The sequence below is a fragment of the Tinamus guttatus genome, unplaced genomic scaffold (assembly GCF_059628265.1).
Source record: "Tinamus guttatus ecotype Peru unplaced genomic scaffold, ASM5962826v1 Tinamus_guttatus_pri_ptg000619l, whole genome shotgun sequence".
Taxonomy (NCBI): Eukaryota; Metazoa; Chordata; class Aves; order Tinamiformes; family Tinamidae; genus Tinamus; species Tinamus guttatus.
In genome coordinates, this window is record NW_028289153.1 from 379,762 (window position 1) to 401,804 (window position 22,043).

The following is a 22,043-nucleotide window of genomic DNA, read 5'->3' on the forward strand; positions in this document are numbered from 1 at the left end:
CATTTGTGTGTGCATGTGCACACCTGCATCTCTGCACATTTGCTTTTGTGTGCATGCGCACACCTGCATCCCTGTGCACACTTACATTTGTGTGTGCTTGTGTGTATGCGTGGCCCTTGCATGCCTGTGTTCAAGCACGTGCACTCCTGCATATACATGTGGGCACGCATGTGTGCACTTTGCTTGCATGCATGTGCGTGCTGTGCACACCTGTATCCCTGTGCACACTTGCATTTGTGTGTGCATGCGCACACCTGCATCCCTGTGCACACTTGCATTTGTGTGTGTGTGCGCACACCTGCATCCCTGTGCACACTTACATTTGTGTGTACTTGTGTGTACGCACTGCCCTTGCATGCCTGTGTGCATGCACACCGCGTGCATGTGCACTCCTGCATTTACATATGGGCACGCACGTGTGCACTTTGCATGCCTGTGCGTGCGCACCGCGTGCTGTGCACACCCTGTGCACACTTGTATTTGCACGTGTGCACTTCCCTTGCATGCCTGTGTGCATGCACACCTGCACCCATGCACACTTCGCGTGTGCGCAGATGCCGTGGGCTCCTCGCGTGGCAGAGCCGCACGCAGTACGAGCGCACACAGGCCCCGGCCGTGCTCGGTGCTGCAGCCCAGCGCGGATCGCTCCCGCCGGCCCCAGGACCGGCACCGCGGCAGCTCCTGACACCGTTCGCGCTCCCGGGCTGTGGGTAAACACCGACGTGGCTGGTGCTGCCGAGGCGAACGCGGCGCTCTGCAGCAGCGCCAGCGCTCGTGCATGTCCGCAGTGCATGCACCGCGCTGCATGAACCCCCAGGCGAGCACCCCTGCACCGCATGCGACCGCAGCGCGCGCCCCTGCTGCACCCGCCTGCATGAGCGCCCCTGCAGCGCAGGACACCCGCAACGCAGGACACCCGCAACGCAGGACACCCGCAGCGCATGTGTCCTTGTCCCCAGGCTGCGGCTGTGGCAGGAGTGACTGGGGGCCCCCTTTCCCCCCACAGCCGGTGGCTGCCCCATGGGGAGACCCAGAGCGTTGGAGGGACTGGTAGATGCTGGTGTGGGGCTGGCCCAGCCTGGGGGAGGCTGCGGCACCCAACGTGCATGGGGCTGAGCCCCCGGCCCAGCTCCCACCGCAGCCGTGCAGACCCCCGAGTGCTGCCGAGCACCCGCAGGCTGCATTTCTGCAGGGAGGGCTTGCAGGGAGCGCGGCAGCCGCAGCAGGGCCCCCGTGCAGCCGCCCTGGGCAGGAGCCTCTGCAGAGACAGGAGCAGCTCGGGGCTCCCTAGACCTCGCCGGCTCCTGTGCAAAACCTGCGGCTGCTCCGCGTCCTGCCCCGGTGCCCTTGGCTGGGGCTGAGCTGGACCGGGGGGTCACGGAGATGTGGGGTCTGCACGAATGTGGGGTCTGCATGAATGTGGGATCTGCATGAGGCGTCAGGGCTGCATGGGCTGGGGGTCCTGCAGGAATGCAGGGTCTGCAGGGGTTGGGGGGCTGCACAAATGTGGGGTCTGCAGGGGCTGGGGGTCTGCATGGCTGGGGGAGCTGCGTGTCCCTGCTCCTCTCCTTGCTCCTTTGGCTGTTTGTCCCAGGGCTCCTGGGGCTGCGTCTCTCCCACGTAAATCCCTCCTCGGCACCGCTCAATGACCCGGTCGCTCCAATTTTCCTTTTCCTCCACCACGACTGGGGTCAGGTCTCTGAGACCCCCCCATCCCTGTACCTCCGCCTCTAAGTGCAGAATGGCATAAACGGTCCCTGGATTCCGCCTTCTCCCCCAAATAAACCCACCATCATTTCTCCTCCACACAGGGATTTTTCCACCTCCTTGAGCCAGGATACCCCATACCCGGAGGAATATGCGGTGCCACGGCTGCTTCGGGGGACTTTATTGTCAGGGAGCTGGTGCAGGGGCAGCGGTGCTTCCAGGGACCGTGGGGCACCGGGCTGTGGGGAGCAGGGCCATGGGCAGCAGGGACATGGGGAGCAGGGCCATGGGGAGCACAGGCATGGGCTGCATGGGCTGCATGGGCTGCATGGGCTGCACGGGCTGCGCGGCAGAGCGGGATGCGCTGCCCCGTGCAGTGGGTGCAGACCCGGGCGATGCTCTGGCCCTGCTCCTAGCCCGTGCACTTGCAGACGAAGGGTTTGCGCTCGTTGCACGCGTCGTCCTCCCAGGACAGGAAACCTGCGAGAGGAGCGGAGCGGGCGCTGCGGGGTCCCTCCGCGCCGTGGCCCCGCGGAGCCGCCACGGGGCTGCCGGGGGGCAGGGGGCTGCGGGCCGCCCCGGGGCCGTGTCCCCGCTCACCCGAGGACTCCTCCAGCACGGCGCAGTGCTTCCCCTTCGTGAAGTCGTCATCGTCCCAGGCTGAGTAGTGCAGCTTGGAGCCGTCTGTCCAGGCCCACGCTTCGCTCTGGGGACAGCAGGGACAGGTTGGGCAGCGAAGCAGGGAGCAGGGGAAGGTCCTGTGGGGCTGGGGGGGCAGCGAGGTGCCGGGGGGAGCAGCAGCCTGCAGACAGCGCTGGAGAAAAGTGCGGATACCGGCAGCAGGGATGGGCAGAGGCAGACGGGGCAGATGTGCAGGTGCAGGGTAGATGCGCAGGTGCAGAGGGCGCAGCACACGGGGGTGCAGGATGGATGTGCAGGTGCAGAGGGTGCAGCAGACAGCGGTGCAGGATGGATGTGCAGGTGCAGAGGGTGCAGCACACGGGGGTGCAGGATGGATGTGCAGGTGCAGAAGGTGCAGCAGGAAGGGGTGCAGGATGGATGTGCAGGTGCAGAGGGTGCAGCAGACAGGGGTGCAGGATGGATGTGCAGGTGCAGAGGATGCAGCAAGCAGGGTGCAGGTGCAGAGGGTGCAGCAGGCGGGGGTGCAGGATGGATGTGCAGGTGCAGAGGGTGCAGCAGGAAGGGGTGCAGGATAGATGTGCAGGTGCAGAGGGTGCAGGATGGATGTGCAGGTGCAGAGGGTGCAGCAGGCAGGGGTGCAGGATGGATGTGCAGGTGCAGAGGATGCAGCAAGCAGGGTGCAGGTGCAGAGGGTGCAGCAGGCAGGGGTGCAGGATGGATGTGCAGGTGCAGAGGGTGCAGCAGGCGGGGGTGCAGGTGCAGAGGGTGCAGCAGGCAGGGGTGCAGGATAGATGTGCAGGTGCAGAGGGTGCAGGATGGATGTGCAGGTGCAGAGGGTGCAGCAGGCGGGGTGCAGACGGGGGCTGCAGGACCCCTGCACGAGCAGCGCTGCGCAGGGCCCCAGTGCACGCGCCGGCGCGCTCGGGACGTCCCAGCGCGGGCGCCCACCTGGTACTGGAGGCCGAGCCAGACGTCGTCCTCCTCCTTGGCGCGCTGGCACCGGCTCACGAACTCGGCCAGGGCCCGGTGCTCCTCGGCGGACAGCACGGAGGCCAAGTGGCAGCTGCGGCGCAGGGTCCTGCACCAGCCCTGCGGCGGGAGAGGGGCCGGCGCGAGGCTGCCCCGCGGCCCCGCGCGCCGGCCCGGCCCGGGGGGTCCCTTACCTCCGCCTGCCTCCAGGTCGCCTCGCGCCCGAAGTAGCCGTAGCAGCTGCCCCGCCAGCCCAGCCAGCCCGCGGGGCACCGGGGTCGTGGCCGCGCGCACGGCGGGGCGGCGAGGCCGGCGCGGGGGGCGCCCGGTCCGGGCACGCAGGGCCGGGGGGCGGCGCGGGGCGGCTGCCCCATGGCGGGCCCCATCGCGCAGCCCAGCAGGCAGAGCCCGAGCAGCGCGCGGGGCTGCATCGTGCTCGGGGCCGCGGAGACGCGGAGCCGCCGCCGCTTTATAGCGCGGGCCGCCCCCGCGGGGCTCCCGCGCCTTTGATGTCCCCGCGGGGATCCGGCGCCTTTGATGTCCCCGTGGGGATCCCAGGTCTTTGATGTCCCCGCGGACGCCACCCCCCTGGGGACAGGGGACAGCCCTGACGAGCGGGAGCGGCGGGGGCTGCACTGAGCCGGGCGCCCCGGGGACCGCGCGATCCTGGACCGGCTGCGCATGGAGCTAAGGATGGAGCTGGGACAGAGTGGGACAGAGCGGGGCTTGGAGCTGGGGACAGAGCGGGGCTTGGAGCTGGGACAGAGCGGGACAGAGCGGGGCTTGGAGCTGGGGACAGAGCAGGGCTTGGAGCTGGGACAGAGCGGGGCTTGGAGCTGGGGACAGAGTGGGACAGAGCAGGGCTTGGAGCTGGGACAGAGCGGGACAGAGCGGGGCTTGGAGCTGGGACAGAGCGGGACTTGGAGTTGGGCAGGGATCTGCGACAGAGCGGGACTTGGAGTTGGGCAGGGATCTGGGATGGACCTGGGGGTGTATATGGGGACAGATCTAGGGCCAGATCTGGGACAGATCTGGGACGGACTTGGGATAAATCTGGGACAGACTTGGGATAAATCTGGGACGGACTTGGGATAAATCTGGGACGGACTTGGGATAAATCTGGGACAGACTTGGGATAAATCTGGGACGGACTTGGGAATAGACCTGGGGAGAGACCTGGAGATGTCTCTGAGGATGGATGTGGAGATAGACCCAGGGACAAACCTGGGAATGAACCTGTGCACAGACGCAGGACAGACCGGGACAGACCCAGGACAGTCGTGGCCCAGCGGGTCTCTCCTCCGTGTCCCCTTTGTGCCCAGCTCCCCCGTGGGCAGCAGCGGGTTAAGGCTCCCCTGTTGCTGCCCCTGTGCAATCAGATAAGGGGCTGATTGCGGCTCCAGACATGGGTCAGCGCCCGCGCCCGGCGGCTCCTCCTGACGCAGCGCGGCCGGGCGCACGTGGATGCGTGGACGGGTGCCAGGCCTGGCCGAGCTCCGTGTCCCCCCCTGCTCCCGGGCCTGGGAAGGGCCGGATCCCAGCTGGGGAGCCCGGAATGGGGCCGGGGTCCCGTGTCCCGAGGTTGTGGTGTTTGGGATTTACTGCCCTGGCGGTGTTCAGGATGAGGCGCTTAGGGCTGTGGCTTTGCAGGATGGTCTTGAGGGGTTTACACTGATCTTGAAGGTCTTTTCCAACCGTAATGATTCTACAAGGGGCAGGGCCCAGGCTGCATCCCGAGCACATGCTGCGTTTTGGAGTGTCACCAAATGTGCAGGGTGCAGCCCAAGGGGAGGCCCGGGGTGCAGGGTGCATCCTGAGCACAGCCCCCGGGTGCAGCCCAAATGCAAGGCCCCAGCACGGACCCAGGGGTGCAGGATGCATCCTGGACATGGAGCCAGGGTGCAGGCTGCATCCTGGTCACAAACGGAGGGGGCAGCCCAAGTTCAAGCCCCTGGTGCATCCCAAACATGCGTCCAGGGTACAGGGTGCATCCTGAACACAGAGCGAGGTGCAACCCTGGTGGCACCCCAGGGTGCTGGATGCAGCCGTGAAAAATGCTCAGGGTGCAGCCCAATCCAGGTTCCCATGGAAGAACCCCCTGGAAGCCCCTGTGGTTGTCCTGGGACAAGAACACGGGGGGCTCCCTGCGCTGCTGCCTCCCCCAATGCCAGGCTGGAAACGGGTGAATCTGCCTCATTTCCAGGCTACTGCCATGGCCAGGCCAGGGAGCACTGGAGCCGGTGCTGATGGCCGGGCTGCACCGCGGCCTCTGCTCCAAACAGCCCCGCTGGGAAGCAGCGTCCGCGCTCCAAGGTCCCAGAGCCGCCGGCAGCGGGGCCGGCACCGCGGTGCGGCACATGTGGACACGGCCGGCGCGCCGAGCGCCGTGCCCCGCTGCTCCGCTGCCGTCACGGCCCTTTCATCGGCGCCTGGCGGGCGCCGGGCCCCACGGCGCGGCACGTGCGCGGGATGGGGGGCACAAAACCCTTTAATGGCCGCGGGCGCCGCGCGCTCCCCGCGCGCTCCCCGTGCGCCGGGGCTGCCGGCGCTCACTCGGCCACGGCCGGCGGCGGCAGGTCGAAGAGCTCCGCGATGTCCAGCATGGCGCGGCGGATGTTCCCCGCAAAGCGCTTGGAGTCCTGCGGAGCGGCGGCGCTGTCCTGGCACCCGGCACCCGGCCACCGCTGCCCCACGGCGGCCCCACGGCGGCCCCGACACGGACCCTGTTCCACCCCGTGGGAGCCCTGGCACAGCCCCTGCCCCATGGCAGCCCCGGTATGGACCTTGTCTCTGCCCCATGGCAGCCCCACACGGCCCCTGCCCCATGGCAGCCCCAGCATAGACCCTACCCCACAGAAAGACCCAGATCCCCCAACAGGATCCCTATTCCTGCTCCATGGGACTCCCAGCACAGCCCTGCCCCATGGCAACCCCTGGAACAGCCCCTGCCCCACAGCAACCCCAGAATAGACCCTACCCCACAGAAAGACCCAGCTCCCCCAACAGGATCCCTATTCCTGCCCCATGGGAGTCCCAGCACAGCCCCTGCCCCATGGCAAACCCAGCACAGCCCCTGCCCCACAGGAGCCCCCCGCGCCCGCCGGCGCTCACGGTCTCGGGGCTGGAGAACTTGCTGGACACGTGGAACGTGATGAGGTTCTCGCCCGCGATGATGTAGGAGACGCCGTAGCCGTCGTCGGCCACCTGCCGGCACGGGCTCAGTGCGGCGGGGACACGCGGCGGGGGGACCGGGGACACGCGGAGGGACCGGGGGGCTGCGTGGCACCGCGGGGACCCCTGTGCACCCGCATGCAGGGGACCCTGCCCGCCGCAAGGCCAGACCCGTGCGCACCTGCCCCACATGCACAGCTGCGCACCTGCCCCACACGCTGACCCCACGCGACAGCCCCACACGCCAGCCCCACACGCTGGCCCCACACACCCGCCCCACACACCAGCCCCACAGCCCTGCCCGGTGACCCCGGGGAGGAGCGGGGCGCTCACCGGGCCGAAGCCGCCGCCGGTGGAGACGTGGTCGGGGCAATGGGTCAGGTCGAACGTCTTGATCTGCTGCTGGGGGGTCTGGCTGGTGGAGAGACGCCAGGGCTCGGAGAGCACCTGCGGGACGGGCCCGAGCGCGGGGACACGCGGGTGTCACCCAGGGTGTCCTGCACCCCGTGTCCTGCACCTCGTGTCCTGCACCCTCCATGTTCCTGGTGTCACCGGGTGCCGGTGTCACCCAGGGTGCACCCCGTGTCCTGCACCCCGCATCCTGCATCCCCTGTGCTCCTGGTGTCACCGTGTCCCGTGGTGCACCCCGTGTCCTGCACCCTCCGTGTTCCTGGTGTCACCGGGTGCCGGTGTCACCCATGGTGCACCCCGTGTACTGCATCCCCTGTGCTCCTGGTGTCACCGTGTCCCGTGGTGCACCCCGTGTCCTGCACCCTCCGTGTTCCTGGTGTCACCGGGTGCCGGTGTCACCCAGGGTGCACCCCGTGTCCTGCACCCCGCGTCCTGCATCCCCTGTGCTCCTGGTGTCACCGTGTCCCGTGGTGCACCCCGTGTCCTGCACCCTCCGTGTTCCTGGTGTCACCGGGTGCCGGTGTCACCCATGGTGCACCCCGTGTACTGCATCCCCTGTGCTCCTGGTGTCACCGTGTCCCACGGTGCACCAGTGTCCTGCACCCTCCGTGTTCCCGGTGTCACCCAGGGGTGCACCCTGTGTCCTGCACTCTGTGTCCTGCATCCCCTGTGTCCTGCATCCCCTGTGTCCTGCACCCTCCGTGTTCCAGTATCACCCAGGGGTGCACCCCGTGTCCTGCACCCTGTGTCCTGCATCCCCTGTGCTCCTGGTGTCACCGTGTCCCGCGGTCCACCCGGTGTCCTGCACCCTCCCTGTTCCCGGTGTCACGGGGTACTTGTCACCCCTGGTGCACCCCGTGTCCTGCACCCTCCGTGTTCCCGCTGTCACCAGGTACCTGTCACCCCCTTTGCACTCACTCCCGTCTCACCTGGGCCAGGAAGGGCGACTGCACGCCCAGGTAGCGGGACACCACGTAGAGGCAGAAGAGGTGGCGGTCGATGCCGGCGCCCGTCATGGCCATGCGGTACATGTGCTGGTGCTTCTCGGCCGCCAGCTGGAACAGCCGCTGCCGCTCGGCGCGCTGCGAGCACCAGATCAGCGCCGGATCAGGGCCGGATCAGTGCCGGATCAGCGCCGGATCAGCGCCGCGGGGACCTGCCCAGGGTTGGGGACCTGCCCAGGGTTGGGGACCTCCTCCAGAGATGCGGACACGTCCCCGAGGGCCTCCCTGGTGGACAGGAACCTCCTCCGGAGATGGGGACAACCTCGAGGGATGGGGGCCTCTGAAAGGAATAGGGACCTCCCCAAAGGATGGGGATCTTCCCAATGGACAGGAACCTCCTCCAGGGACAGGGACAACCCGGAGGGATGGGGACTTTGTCCACAACGGAGACCTCTGCAAGAGATGGGGACCTCCCCTCAATGGATAGGGACCACCTGAGGAGATGGAGACATGTTCAAGGGACCGGGACCTCCCCAAGTGACAAGGACCTCCCAGAGGTGGGGACAACCCCAAGGGACAGGCACCTCGCCAAGGTTTGGGACCTCCTCCAAAGACACGGACATCCCCAAAGGACGGGGAACCTCCAAGACAGGGATCACCCAAGGAACCCGACATTCCCGAAGACAGGGAACCCCCTTGGGAGATGGGGGCTCATCCAGAGGGACAGCCCCAAGTGAAGGGGACCTCATGGAGCAGGAGCTGTCCAAGGTGTTGGGGACATCCCCAGGGGACGCTGTCCTGGGGTCTGGACATCCCCAAGGAATGAGGATGGGGCCGGGACGAGGCCGGACCGCGTGGGGCCGGGGGGCTGCACGGAGGGGACGCCGCGGATGGTGGCGCTCGGTGCTCACGCTCCGCGCGGGGTCCTCCATGGCACGCACGAAGGCCGTGGCCTCGGCGGTGCAGGAGCGCACGGTCTCGGTGCGGCCGTCGCGGAACAGCCGCGTCATGGAGGCCTCGTAGGTGAGGCAGAAGCTGCCCTTGTCCTGCGGGGAGGCCATGGGTGTGAGATGGCACCGCGGGACCAGGGGGGCGCGTGGGGGTCAGGGACGGGGCAGGTGCGTGGGGCCCGCTGTTGCCGTGGGCGTCCGGGACGTGGGGTCGGGATGGGCATGTGGGGCACGGTGGGACCCAGTGGGACCAGGGACCATGGTGGGGCCTGATGCTGTGGTGGGTACACGGGGCTCAGGACCATGGTGGGCACATGGTGCCCCATGCTGCGGTGGGCGCATGGGGTGTGGGGTCAGGACAGGCACGTGGGGCACGGTGGGACCCAGTGAGACCCGAGACCATGGTGGGTGTGCAGGGCCTGATGCTGCGGTGGGTACATGGGGCTCAGGACCACGGTGGGCACTCGGTGCCTGATGCCGCCGGGGGCGCGTGGGACGTGGTCGGGACGGGCACGCGGGGCCCAGTGCTGGGACGGGTGCGTGGGACCCGGGACCACAGTGGGCGCGCGGTGCCCGAGGCCATGGTGGGCACACGGGGCCTGGTGTTGGGGTGGGCACATGGGGCCCGGTGCCACGGTGGGCGCGTGGGGCTCAGGACCATGGCCTGATGCCACTGTGGGTGCATGGAGCCCAGTGCTGGGATGGGTGCGTGGGACCTGGGACCACAGTGGGCAATGCCGCGGTGGGCGCGTGGGGCCCGATGCCCGGGTGGATACGTGAGATCCGGGACCATGGCGGGTGCGTGGGGCCTGATGCTGCTGTGGGCGCATGGGGTCTGCGGCTGGGATGGGCACGCGGAACCCAGTGCAGGGGTGGGTGCATGGGGCTCAGGACCACGGTGGGCGCGCGATGCCCAACGTCACGGCGGGCGCGCAGCTCACGCGGAAATGCGCCAGCTGCAGCGAGAGCTGGATGAAGGCGTCGGGGCTGGTGCGGCACCGCTTGATCAGCCCCTTCCCAAACCGCCTGAACACGAAGCAGCAGAAGTCGACGTCGTCCGCCAGCGCCCTGGCCACGCGGTATGAGCGCTCGATGGCCTCCTGGCACTGCGGGACGGGCGCAGGGTGGCACCGGCGCTGGCACCGGGGGTGCCGCCCACCGGGACACGGGGCTGGGGCCGCGGATCCGGACCCACCTCCGGGGGGATGTCCCAGAGCAGGCGCTCGGGGGGCGCCAGCTCCATGTTGGGCTCCCCGCGGCAGTTGCCCTTCTCGTCGTAGCCCAGCGTGAAGCGGTCGGTCCCCAGCATGAACTGGGGGAGAGGCCGGCCCTGAGCGGCGCCCCCCGCCCCACAGCGCGCCCCACGGCGCCCAGGCCCCCCGGCCCGCTCAGGGCCCCCGACCCAGCCCCTCGCCCTGCTCCCGTGGCCCAAACCCGCTCCGGACAGACCCGTCTGCCCCCAGGCCTGGCCACAGTCCCCCCATGGTGGCCCAGGCAGCCCCCTTGTCCCCCTGGGGGTCACATCTGGGGGGAGCCTGCGGACGCACATCTGGCGGAGTGGCCTGGGGACAGCGTGCGAGCGGTGCCACCCCACACATCTGGGGCACATCTGGGCTAGCCTGGCGGGGGCAGCCCACACCAGGAGCACTGCACACACGTGCTGCCCCACACATCTGGGGCACATCTGGGCTAGCCTGGGGGGAGCCCACACCTGGGAGCACCTCACACACGTGCTGCCCCACACATCTGGGCTAGCCTTGTTGGGGAGCCCACACCAGGAGCACCGCACACACATGCTGCCCCACACATCTGGGGCACATCTGGGGCAGCCTGCGGGTCCCCACGCCAGGGAGGCCCCATTGGGCTGCTCCTCTTGGGGACGCACACGTGGGTGCCCGCACAGGGGCCGGGCGCCGTGGGGTGCCCCGTGGGGCGCCCGTTACCTCCCAGAGGTGCCCGACGACGGGCGCGTCGGCCCACGAGTGCTCGGCGTTGGCGCCCAGCTTGCCGTTCTTGAAGACCACCAGGGTGAAGGACTTGTCGAACCAGCTGCGGGGCGGCGCGGTGAGCGTGCGGCGGGCGCCCCGGCGGCACCGGCGGCGCGGGCCCGGCGCGGCTCACCGGTCGTAGCACTTCCCGTGCAGCAGCGCCTTGGCGTAGGCGTCCATGCAGTCCTCGCGCTCCGGCGTGTAGCCCTGCGCCTCGTCGTCCAGCGCCACGAAGAAGGCGGCGCGCTCGATGGCGTCCAGCGAGCTCCTGTTCCTGCCGCGGGCGAAGAAGCGGGCGCGCGCCTCGGCCCAGGGCGGCCGGTGCGCGGCGGTGAGCGCGGCCAGGCGCTCCTCGCCGGGCTGCGGCGGCGCCGCGTCCTCCAGGATGCGCTGGAACTGCAGCTGCAGGTCGCGCGGGCGCAGCAGCGCGCCGCCGTGGAACAGGCGCACCTTGTAGAAGCGGCCCTTGTGGAACACGGCCACGTGCTGGCTGCTCAGCAGGTGCAGCAGGGTGTCTGCGGGGCGGCCGTCAGCGCCGACGCGGCCACCGCGCCGGGGACCCCCCGTGCGCCGCGGCCGCCCGCGCCGCCTACCCGTGTCCCGGCCGGGCAGCCGCGTAGTGTTGAACATCCGCTCCATCTGCGAGGAGCACATGGGCACCATGCCCAGCGCCATCACCTGTGCCCGCCACCGTGTCAGCGGCGCCGCTGCTGCCCCCGGCCCCGGTGCCACCGATGCCATCCCCGTTCCTGCCCTGCCCGCAGCCCCTCATCCCAACCCCATTCCCACCCCTGTCCCTGCTCCAGACCAGGGACCCCTCCTGCCCCACGGCCCTGGTGCCACCCCCGGCCCCGGTGCCATCCCCGTTCCCGACCCCCAGCCCTGCCCGCAGCCCCTCATCCCAATCCCATTCCCACCCTCGTCCCTGCTCCAGGTCAGGGACCCCTCCTGCCCCACAGCTCCTCCGCCGCCCGCCCTTCCCCATGGGCCACCCCGGAGCCCCCAGCCCCCCAATGCCCCCGAGAGCCTCCAGGTCCCCCTGATCCCTCAGAGCCCCCCATCCCCCCTGAGTCCCCTCTGTGTCTGCAGCCCCCCAGATCTCCTGTTACCCCCCAGAATCCCCCAGACTCCTTCAAAGTCCCCCAGCCCCCCTGGATCCCCATATCCTGGTGCCTGCAGCAGCCCCCCCACATCCTGAAGAGCTTCCGGACCCCCAAGCCCCAGCAGCCCCCCCAGACCCCTACATTCCCCCTATCCCCAGCAGTCCCCCAGGTCCCCCAGATCCCCCATGTCCCCCCATCCTCACCAGCCCCCTCAGATCTCCCAGATTCCCCCCATCCCCAGCAGACCCCCCAGGTCCCCCAGGCCCCCCTGTCCCGCCATTCCCAGCAGCCCCCCCAGGTCCCTCAGATCCCCCATGTGCCCCCATCCCCAGCAGCCCCCCCATGTCCCCGTGTCCCCGCGTCCCCGCGCGGTGCTGACGGGGGGCAGCTCTCCGCGGTCCAGCTTGCGGCGGTAGAGCAGCATGGCGTGCACGGCGTTGCCGGCGCGCGCCGCCTGCACGTGCGTCGGCGTCACGTAGAGCAGGTCCTGCGGGCGAGGGGTGAGCGGCGCCGGGCGGCCGCGCTCGGGGTCCCCGCGCACCCGCGCTCACCATCGCGTAGTAGTTGCTGTTGACCATGAGCGGCCCGCGGCCACGCAGGTAGATATACTCCTCCCACCAGTCGCTCACCTGCAAGAGGAGGACGGGCACAGGGAATGGGGACAGGGAATGGGGACAGGGAATGGGATGGGGGACAGGGGTAGGAAGGGATGGGACGGGGAATAGGGCAGAGATCGGGCAGGGGACATCGAGGACCTTGGGATAGAGGGCAGGGACAGGCAAGGGACGGGGGATGAGGATAGGGCAGGGGATGGGGGACAGCAATGGGCCGGGGGCCAACGATAGGACAGGGGAGGGGACATGGGGCAGGGGATGGGGATGGGCATGGGATGGGGGCAAGAGAAAGGGACGGGCCAGGGAGAGGGGATGGGATGTCCAGGGGATGGGATGGCAATGGGGATAGGGGATGGGATGGTGATGGGGCCAGGGGATGGGATGGGATGGTCAGAGGATCGGAAGGCAATGGGGATAGGGGATGGGATGGCGATAGCCAGGGGATGGGATGGTGATGGGGACAGGGGATGGGATGGTGATGGCCAGGGGATGGGATGGCGATGAGAACAGGGGATGGGATGGGGACAGGGGATCGGATGGCGAAGGGGACAGGGGATGGGATGGGATGGCCAGGGGCTGGGATGGCGATGGGGACAGGGGATGGGATGGCGATAGCCAGGGGGTGGGATGGCCATGGGGACAGGGGATGGCGATGGGGCAGGGGACACGGCTGGGGCAGCGGGGAGGACAAGGGCGCAGCGGCGGGAGGGCGCTCACGTAGTTGGTGCTCCACCAGGACTTGAGGATCAGGTACTTCTGCAGCCGGGGCGCCGTCTTCTCCTGGAAGTCCTTGGCCAGGGCCTCCATGCGGCGGTAGCGCTCCTCGTCCAGGAGCGGGCGCACGGACTCCAGGTACTGCAGGAACGGCGCGCTGAGCGCCGGCCCCGCGGCCTGGCACGGCCCGGCCTGGCCCACGCGCCCTTACCCGGGAGACGGTGGCCTCCACGGTGGGCACGGGCAGCTTGGGCAGCGAGCTCTGGAAGCTGTAGAGCAGGGGCTTGCGGCCCGAGAAGAGCCTCACGAGTACCTGCGGGGCACGGGGAGGATGAAATGGCGTGGTGTGGCATGGCACAGCATGGCACGGCACGGTGCATCATGGCATGGCATGGCATGGCGCAGCACGGTGCAGCATGGCACAGCACGGTGCAGCATGGCACGGCATGGCACAGCACGGTGCATCATGGCATGGCACAGTATGGTACATCATGGTGCAGCATGGCATGGCACAGCACGGTAGAGCATGGCATGGCACTGCACGGTGCAGCATGGCACAGCACGGTGCAGCATGGTATGGCATGGCACAGCACAGTGCAGCATGGTGCAGCATGGCACGGCACAGCACGGTGCAGTATGGTGCATCATGGCATGTTATGGCACAGCACAGCGCAGCATGGCACAGCATGGTGCGGCATGGCACGGCATGGCACAGCACGGTGCATCATGGCATGGCACGGCACAGCACGGTGCAGCACAGCATGGCATGGCACAGTATGGTGCATCATGGCATGGCACGATGCATCCTGGCACCTTATGGTATGGTGCATCATGGCACAGCGTGGTGCATCTTGGCATGGCACAACATGATGCAACATGGCATTTTATAGTATGATGCATCGTGGCATGGCATGACATGGCACAGCATGGTGCATCATGGCACGGCACGGTGCAGCATGGCACAGCATCATGGCACGGCACGGTGCAGCATGGCATGGTGCAGTGCATCATAACATGGCATGGTGCATTCTGGCATGGCACAGTGCATCACAGCATGGTGCAGCACGACACGGTGCAGCCCGGCACGGCACGGTGCATCATGGCACGGTGCAGCACGGCACGGTGCAGCCTGGCACACTGCGGTGCAGCCCGGCACGCCACAGTGCAGCACGGCACAGCACGGTGTAGCCCGGCACGGCACGGTGCATTACGGCACGGCACGGTGCAGCCCGGCACGCCGCGGTGCAGCCCGGCACGGTCCGGCGCGGCGCTCACCGCCCAGATGCGGGTGCTGCGGCTCATCCTGCCGTGGGGCTCGAACATCCAGCCGTGGTAGGAGAGCAGCAGCTTGAGCGCGCGGCGGGACAGCAGCACGGCCGCCAGCCACACGCCGGTGGAGAAGAGCGCGGCGCTCAGCACCGTGCGGCTCCGCGGGCTCAGGAAGCGGCTGTGGGGCACACGGGGCGCCGTGGGCACGGGGGACGCCATGGGGCGCGGGAACACGCCTGGAACCTGCCCCCCAGCGGGACCAGGGCCCCCAGCACGGCACGGGGACCTGCTTGAGAAGGGCCCCAGGGAGGGCCTGGGGGGTGTCACCCCCATGGGGACATCCCCAGGTGGGGACCATGGACGGGGGGACACGCTGGATGGCACCTCCTTGAGGATGTTCCCCAGCCAGGACCATGATATGGGGCCGGGAGACATGTGAGATGGGGCATCCCCATGCGGACCTGTGCCGTGGGGCTGGGGCTGTGGGGAACAGGACGTCCCCACGCAGGGCTGTGCCGTGGGGCTGGGGCTGCGGGGGGCAGGATGTCCCCACGCAGGGCTGTGCAGTGGGGCCGGGGCCATGGGGGCAGGACGTCCCCATGCAGGGCCCTGCCGTGGGGCCGGGTCGCCGCCGGGCGCTCACCTCTGGGGCAGGTAGCAGCGGATGCGGGCGATGATGCCCATGGAGGGGTCGACCTGGCAGTAGAAGGAGCCCGCGGTGGCCATGACCACGAGCACCCAGCTGGAGGGCGACGCGGGGTAGACGCCGCTGAGGAAGCTGTTCTGTGGGCAAAGCTCGGGGTCAGGGTGGCCCACGTGTCCCATACGCCCCACACACCATGCACAGTGTGCACCCCGCGTGTCCCCCACGCCCCACATGTACCATGCATCCCACACGCCCCACGCACCCCACATGCCCTATGCACCCCACACGTCCCGCACGCCCCATGTGTCCTATGCACCCCACGTATCCCGCATGTCCCATGCGCCCCACACACCCCATGCAGCCCCCACGTGTCCCAAGTGCCCCACGTGTCCCGTGCGCCCCGCGCACCCCGTGTCCCATGCGCCCTGCGCACCCTGCATGCCCTGTACACCCCATGTATCCCATGCGCCCCATATGTTCCATGTGCCCCGCATGCCCCGCACGCCCTGCATGCCCCACGTGTCCCACGCAACCCACTTGTTCCATGCACCCCACACACCCCACGCAACCCATGTGCCCCACGTGTCCCACACACCCCGCATGGCCTGCCTGCCCCACATGCCATACATGCCGCACATGCCCTACACGGCCCACCTGCCCCACACTCCCCACGCGCCCTGTACACCCGCTACGCGCCCCACGCGTCCCGCGGCCACCCACCTTGGCGCAGACCAGGCGCTTCTTCCACGCGTAGACCCCTGAGAGGTAGAGCTGCCGCAGGGCCTCGCGGCTCAGGTGGAAGTCGAAGCCCTCGGGGGTGACGGTGAACTGGAAGGCCACGGCCTGGTGGGCTTCCGCCATGGTGGGGCAGTGCCGGCGCCTGCGGGCGGCACGGGGCGCTGAGCGCCGGGGTGTGCGGGGACACTGAGGGCATGGGGTGCACGAGGACATGGGGTGCGCGGGGACACTGAGGGCACCAGGGTGCGCAGGGATGCTGAGGGTACCAGGGTGCACAGGGACACTGAGGGCAGCGGGGAGCACAAGGACGCGGAGAGCAGAGGGGCACACGAGGACACGGAATGCATGGGGACGCTGAGGGCACCAGGGTGCGCAGGGACGCTGAGGGCAGCGGGATGCACGGGGATGCTGAGGGTACCGGGGTGCACGGGGATGCTGAGGGCAGCGGGGCACACGAGGACACGGGGTGCACGGGGACACTGAGGGCAGCGGGGAGCGCAAGGACGTGGAGGGCAGCGGGGCGCACGAGGACACGGGGTGCGTGGGGACACTGAGGGCAGCAGGCACGGTGCGGAGCAGCACTGGGGTGCGTGGGGACACTGAGGGCAGAGGGGAGCACGAGGACACTGAGGGCAGTGGGCACGGTGTGGAGCAGCACTGGGGTGCACCAGGACACTGAGGGCAGTGGGCCTGGCATGGAGCAGCATCGGGGTGTGCAGGGATGCTGAGGGTACCGGGGTGCACGGGGATGCTGAGGGCAGCGGGGCACACGAGGACACGGGGTGCACGGGGACACTGAGGGCAGCGGGGAGCGCAAGGACGTGGAGGGCAGTGGGGCGCATGAGGACACGGGGTGCATGGGGACACTGAGGGCAGAGGGGAGCACGAGGACACTGAGGGCAGTGGGCACGGTGTGGAGCAGCACTGGGGTGCACCAGGACGCTGAAGACAGCGGAATGCACGAGGATACGGGGTGCACCAGGACGCTGAGGGCATGGGGTGCGCAGGGACGCAGAGGGCAGCAGGCACGGTGCGGAGAGGCACCAAGGTGTGTGGGGACACTGAGGGCACCGGGTGCACGGGGACGCTGAGGGCACGGGGTGTGCGGGGATGCTGAGGGCAGCAGGCACGGTGAGGGGCAGCACCAGGGTGCACCGGGACACTGAGGACACTGAGTGCACGAGGATGCTGAGGACACGGGGTGCACGGGGACGCTGAGAGGAGCAGGCACGGTGCAGAGCAGAGTGGCACCGGGGTGTGTGGGGACACTGAGGACACCGGGGTGCGCGGGGCTGCCCAGGGCTCGCGGGCTGCAGAGCAACAGCTCCCCCTGCACCGTGACGGCCTCGCGCGGCCGGGCCGGGCCGTGCGCCCTTCGTGCGCCGGGACAGCTGCGTCCGGGCCGGACACGTGCCGGGTCCCCGCGGCTGGCAGGACGCCGGGGCCCTTCCCGTCACGCGGGCTTGGCCGCGTGCCCAGTGAGGGAAGGGTGAGCGGCTGGCGGCAGACGGACACACGTACACACGGCCCCGGGACACCCGGGACACCCGGGACACCCGGCCCACGTCCCGCCGCGGGGGGACACGCGGACACGGCCCCGCTCCAGGGCACAGCGGGCGGCACTGTCCCCCGGGCTGTGTCTCCTGCGTCCTTGCAGCGCCGCGTGGCACCGCACGCCGCAGCACTGCACAGCACTGCATGGCGCAGCGCTGCATGGCACTGCGCAGCACTGTGCGGCACGGCATGGCACAGCACGGCACGCTGCTTCCCCAGGACAGCCACCAGCCGCGCCAGCAGCACCGGGCACTGCAGTCACCCAGCAGCGCGTCCCCTCTGGGGTCCCCTTTCCCCGGGATCCCTCCTGGCTCTGGGGACACCAGTGCCAAGCGTCAGCCAAGGACACCAGTGCCCACCAGCATTAGCCAAGCAGCCCCCGTGGGGGCTCAGATCGGGCTGCTCGGCACACGGGGACACCACTCGGTGCAACACATGGGGACACGGCTCAGCACTTGGGGACACGGCTCAGCACGTGGGGATGCCATTCAACGCACAGGGACACTGCTCAGCACGCGGGGACATTGCTTGGTCTGGCACGTGGGGACGCTGCTCGGCACATGGGGACATTGCTTGGAACACAGGGACACTACTCAGTACACAGGGACACAGCTGGGTCCGGCATGGGAAGGGGCACTGCTTGGCACACGGGGACACTGTTCAGGACAAGGAGACATCACTTGGGACATGGGGACACTGCTTGGTTTGTCACACGGGGACCCTGCCCGGCACACGGTGATGCCAGGTGACCCCGCACTGTGGGACACACCAGGAGCAGGAACGGGACGGGGTGGCACCGGGGATGTCCCCAACGTGGGTCTGGCCCGGGCGCCCCTTCCCAGGGCTCCGTGGGCTGCCACTGAGCAGCAAGAGGAGCCTGGGGACTCCCCAAGCACCGCTGCGCTGCACTGCAGTGCACATGCTGCATTTCACTGCACTGCACAACGCTGCGCTGCACCACACAATGCTGGACTGCACCGCACTGCACCACACAATGCTGCATTTCACTGCACCGCACAACACTGCACTGCACCGCACTGCACCATGCAATGCTGCAGTGCACTGCAGTGCACACGCTGCATTTCGCTGCACTGCACAACGCTGCACTGCACCACACAATGCTGGACTGCACCGCACTGCACCACACAATGCTGCACTGCACTGCAGTGCACACGCTGCATTTCACTGCACTGCACAACGCTGCACTGCACCACACAATGCTGCACTGCACTGCAGTGCACACGCTGCATTTCACTGCACCACACAATGCTGCACTGCACTGCACTACACCACACAATGCTGCACTGCACTACACTGCACCACACATTGCTGCGCTGCACTGCACCACATTACAGTGCACTGCACCACGTTACGTGCACTGCACTATATTAGTGCGCTGCACTCAATGGTGTGGGACAACACCACACTGAACCGCACTGCACTGCCCCGCACTGCCCAGCACCGCACTGCTCCGCACCGCACTGCACTGCGCAGTGCACACGCTGCGTTTCGCTGCACCGCACAACGCTGTACTGCACCGCACTGCACCACACAATGCTGCACTGCACTGCACCGCATTACAGCGCACTGCACTAAATCAGTGCACTGCACTCAATGGTGTGCGACAACACCACACCGCACTGCACCGCACTGCACTGCACTGCACTGCACCGCACTGCTCCACACCGCACTGCACCGCGCAGTGCAGAGCACGCTGCCCCGCCGCCACCAGCACTGCACGACACTCAGCTCCCTCCCGCGGCGCTGCAGGGCCCACGCGGCGCTGCGCAGCCCCGAGCAGCCCGGTCCGGGTGGGCCGGGACCCCCTCAGCCCCACGAGTGTCACCCGGCCCCGTGTCCCCGCTGCCAGCGCGGCCCGTGGCAGCAGAGCCGCTCCGCAAGGTCACCGGGGCGGCGCGGGGATGGACCGGGCCTGGACGGCACCGCGAGCAGGGGCTGGGGCCAACGCACTGCGGCCTCCCCGGGGACTTGGTGCGGGAGGATCTACATGGATGGGGATGGACACGAGAGACACGAGCAGGGAGCCACGAATGGGGCATGGACATGAGGGGCTGGACATGGGGGACATGGCTGGGGGGACACGAGCAGGGATGGACACAGGGGCACGGCTGGAGGATGGACACGGGGGGATGGACACGGGGGACATGACCGGGGAATGGACACAGGGGGATAGACACGGGGGACACGGCGGGAGGATGGACACGGCTGGGGATGGACGCAGGGGGATGGACACGGGGGACACGGCCGGGGGACACGAGCGGGGCTGGACGCAGGGGCTCGGCCGGGGGATGGACATGGGGGACACGGCTGGAGTATGGACACGGGGGACACGACCAGGGGACACGAGTGGGGCTGGACGCAGGGGACACGGCAGGGGGATGGACAAGGGGGACACGTCCAGGGGACACGAGCAGGGACAGATGCAGGGGCATGGCCAGGGGATGGACACGGGGGACATGGCTGGAGTATGGACACGGCGGACACGACCAGGGGACACAAGCGGGGCTGGACACAGGGGCTCGGCCGGGGGATGGACATGGGGGACACAGCCGGGGGACACGAGTGGGGACAGACGCAGGGGCCCGGCCGGGCAGAGCATCCCCAGCCCTGGTGCGGGTTGTGCTGGACCGTGGGGGGGCCGAGCGCCCGGCAGTGGCTGCGGAGCCAGGACCGGGACCGGCGGAACCAGGACAGGGCCCCGGGCGGGACCGGGGGGGCAGCTCGAGCCCCGGCCCGGCCCGCGGCTCCCGAGGCCCTGGCGGGACGCGGGGCACAACCGGGGGCGGCGGGGGGCGCCGGGCGGCACCGGGCGGGGGGTCCGAACCGGCAGCGCCCCCGGGTCCCCCCCCTCGCGGCGCCGGTACCTGCTCGGGGGGTCCAAACGGCGGGGGGGGGGGCAGCGCCCGGCGACGGCGGCTCCGCGCGCCCGGCCCGGCCCGGTCCGGTCCGGCGGCTGCGGCGGCCCCCCCGGCCCGGCGAAACCGGACACCGCGGCCCGGGCCGCCCCCCGCGCCCGAAAAGGCCCGGGCGGCCGCGCCGCTCCTCCCCCCGGCCGGCCGCGCCCGAACCGGGCCGGGACCGCGGGGACCCGAACCGGGCCAGGACTCTGGGGACCCGAACCGGGCAGGGACCGCGGGAACCCGAACCGGGCTGGGACTGCCCCGAACCGGGCAGGGACCGCGGGGACTCGAACCGGGCAGGGACCGCGGGGACCCGAACCGGGCAGGGGCCGCCCCGAACCGGGCCAGGACTCTGGGGACCCGAACCGGGCAGGGACCGCGGGAACCCGAACCGGGCCGGGACTGCCCCGAACCGGGCAGGGACCGCGGGGACTCGAACCGGGCAGGGACTGCGGGGACCCGAACCAGGCAGGGACCGCCCAGAACCGGGCCAAGACTCTGGGGACCCGAACCGGGCAGGGACCGTGGGGACCCGAACCGGGCCGGGACCGCCCCGAGCCAGGCAGGGACCGCGAGGACCCGAACCGGGCAGGGACTGTGGAGACCAGAACTGGCAGGGACCGCGGGGACCCGAACCAGGCTGGGACCCTGAGGACCCGAACCGGGCCGGGACCACCCTGAACCGGGCCTGGACCACGGAGACCTGAACTGGGCAGGGACCGAGGGAACTCGAACCGGGCGGGGACAACAGGGACCTGAACCTGGCAGGGACTGCAGAGACCTGAAGCAGACAGGGACCACAGGGACCTGCAACAGGCAGGGACCGGGGCAGGGACTGGGGCGCCCGAACTGGACAGGGACCCTGTGGACCCGAACTGGACAGGGACCACAGTGACCTGCAAAGGGGCCGGAACCAGGGCGCCCGAACCAGGCAGGGACCCACATTCACCGGAGCATCCCCAGGAAAGGACCGTGTGTCACCGGGGGGACCCGGCACTGCCACCAGGGCCCTGCATCCCCTGGGTACCGAGTGTCACCTGGACAGGGAACAAACATCCCCCGGGAAGGGACTGGGCATGACCAGGGAGCACCCGGCACCGCTGGGACCGCCTGGGAAGGGAGAACTGCTGGACAAGGGCTGTCCTGCCGGAAAGGGACCCCGAGCCGCCGGCAGGGACGGTGCCACCAGGGCGGGAGCGCTCGGTGCCCTGTGAATTGTGACAGGGACGCGGCGGCAGGAGGGACGTGGCACGAGGCTCTGCACCCGCTGGCACTACCTGGCTCCGGGCTGGGAGCCGCGCATGGCGCGGGCAGGGACTGCGTCACCCGTGCACGGGCAGGGACCGGGTCACCCATGCGTGGACAGGGACCGCGTCACCTGTGTGCGGGCAGGGGCCGCGTCACCCGTGCACGGTGTTTCCTGCACCGCGTGCGCCGGGCCGGGCGCAGTGGGTGTCTGTGCGACACTGCATCCGTGCGGCCCTGTGTCTCTGCAGTCCTGCATCTGTGCAGCCCTGCATCCATGAGGCCCTGCATCCGTGCGACCCTGCATCCGTGCAGTCCTGCATTCGTGTGGCCCTGCATCCATGAGGCCCTGCATCCGTGCGGCCCTGCATCCGTGCAGTCCTGCATTCATGTGGCCCTGCATCCATGAGGCCCTGCATCCGTGCAGTCCTGCATCCATGCTGTTCTTCCTTCCAAG

General features: G+C 69.2%; 2 protein-coding genes across 2 annotated transcripts; both read right to left on the reverse strand.

Moving 5' to 3' along the window:
* Positions 1–2,119: 2,119 nt before the first annotated feature.
* On the reverse strand, positions 2,120–3,692 carry LOC148592306 (rheacalcin-1-like). The gene is made up of 4 exons (XM_088535230.1): positions 3,513–3,692; positions 3,298–3,438; positions 2,308–2,413; positions 2,120–2,187 (listed from the first exon to the last, which is right to left on the reverse strand). Exons 1-4 carry the CDS (start codon positions 3,690–3,692, stop codon positions 2,120–2,122), a joined length of 495 nt encoding a protein of 164 aa, XP_088391356.1.
* A 2,146-nt stretch (positions 3,693–5,838) lies between these two features.
* Positions 5,839–16,010, reverse strand: CPT1B (carnitine palmitoyltransferase 1B). Its single transcript, XM_088535217.1, has 17 exons — positions 15,849–16,010; positions 15,126–15,265; positions 14,489–14,660; positions 13,425–13,526; positions 13,217–13,354; positions 12,437–12,514; positions 12,265–12,372; positions 11,376–11,460; positions 10,916–11,297; positions 10,738–10,843; positions 9,990–10,106; positions 9,736–9,900; positions 8,756–8,890; positions 7,830–7,982; positions 6,823–6,936; positions 6,430–6,522; positions 5,839–5,957 (listed from the first exon to the last, which is right to left on the reverse strand). The coding sequence occupies exons 1-17, from the start codon at positions 15,987–15,989 to the stop codon at positions 5,868–5,870; spliced, it is 2,319 nt and encodes a 772-aa protein (XP_088391343.1). The 5' UTR covers positions 15,990–16,010; the 3' UTR covers positions 5,839–5,867.
* Between the last annotated feature and the right edge of the window lie 6,033 nt (positions 16,011–22,043).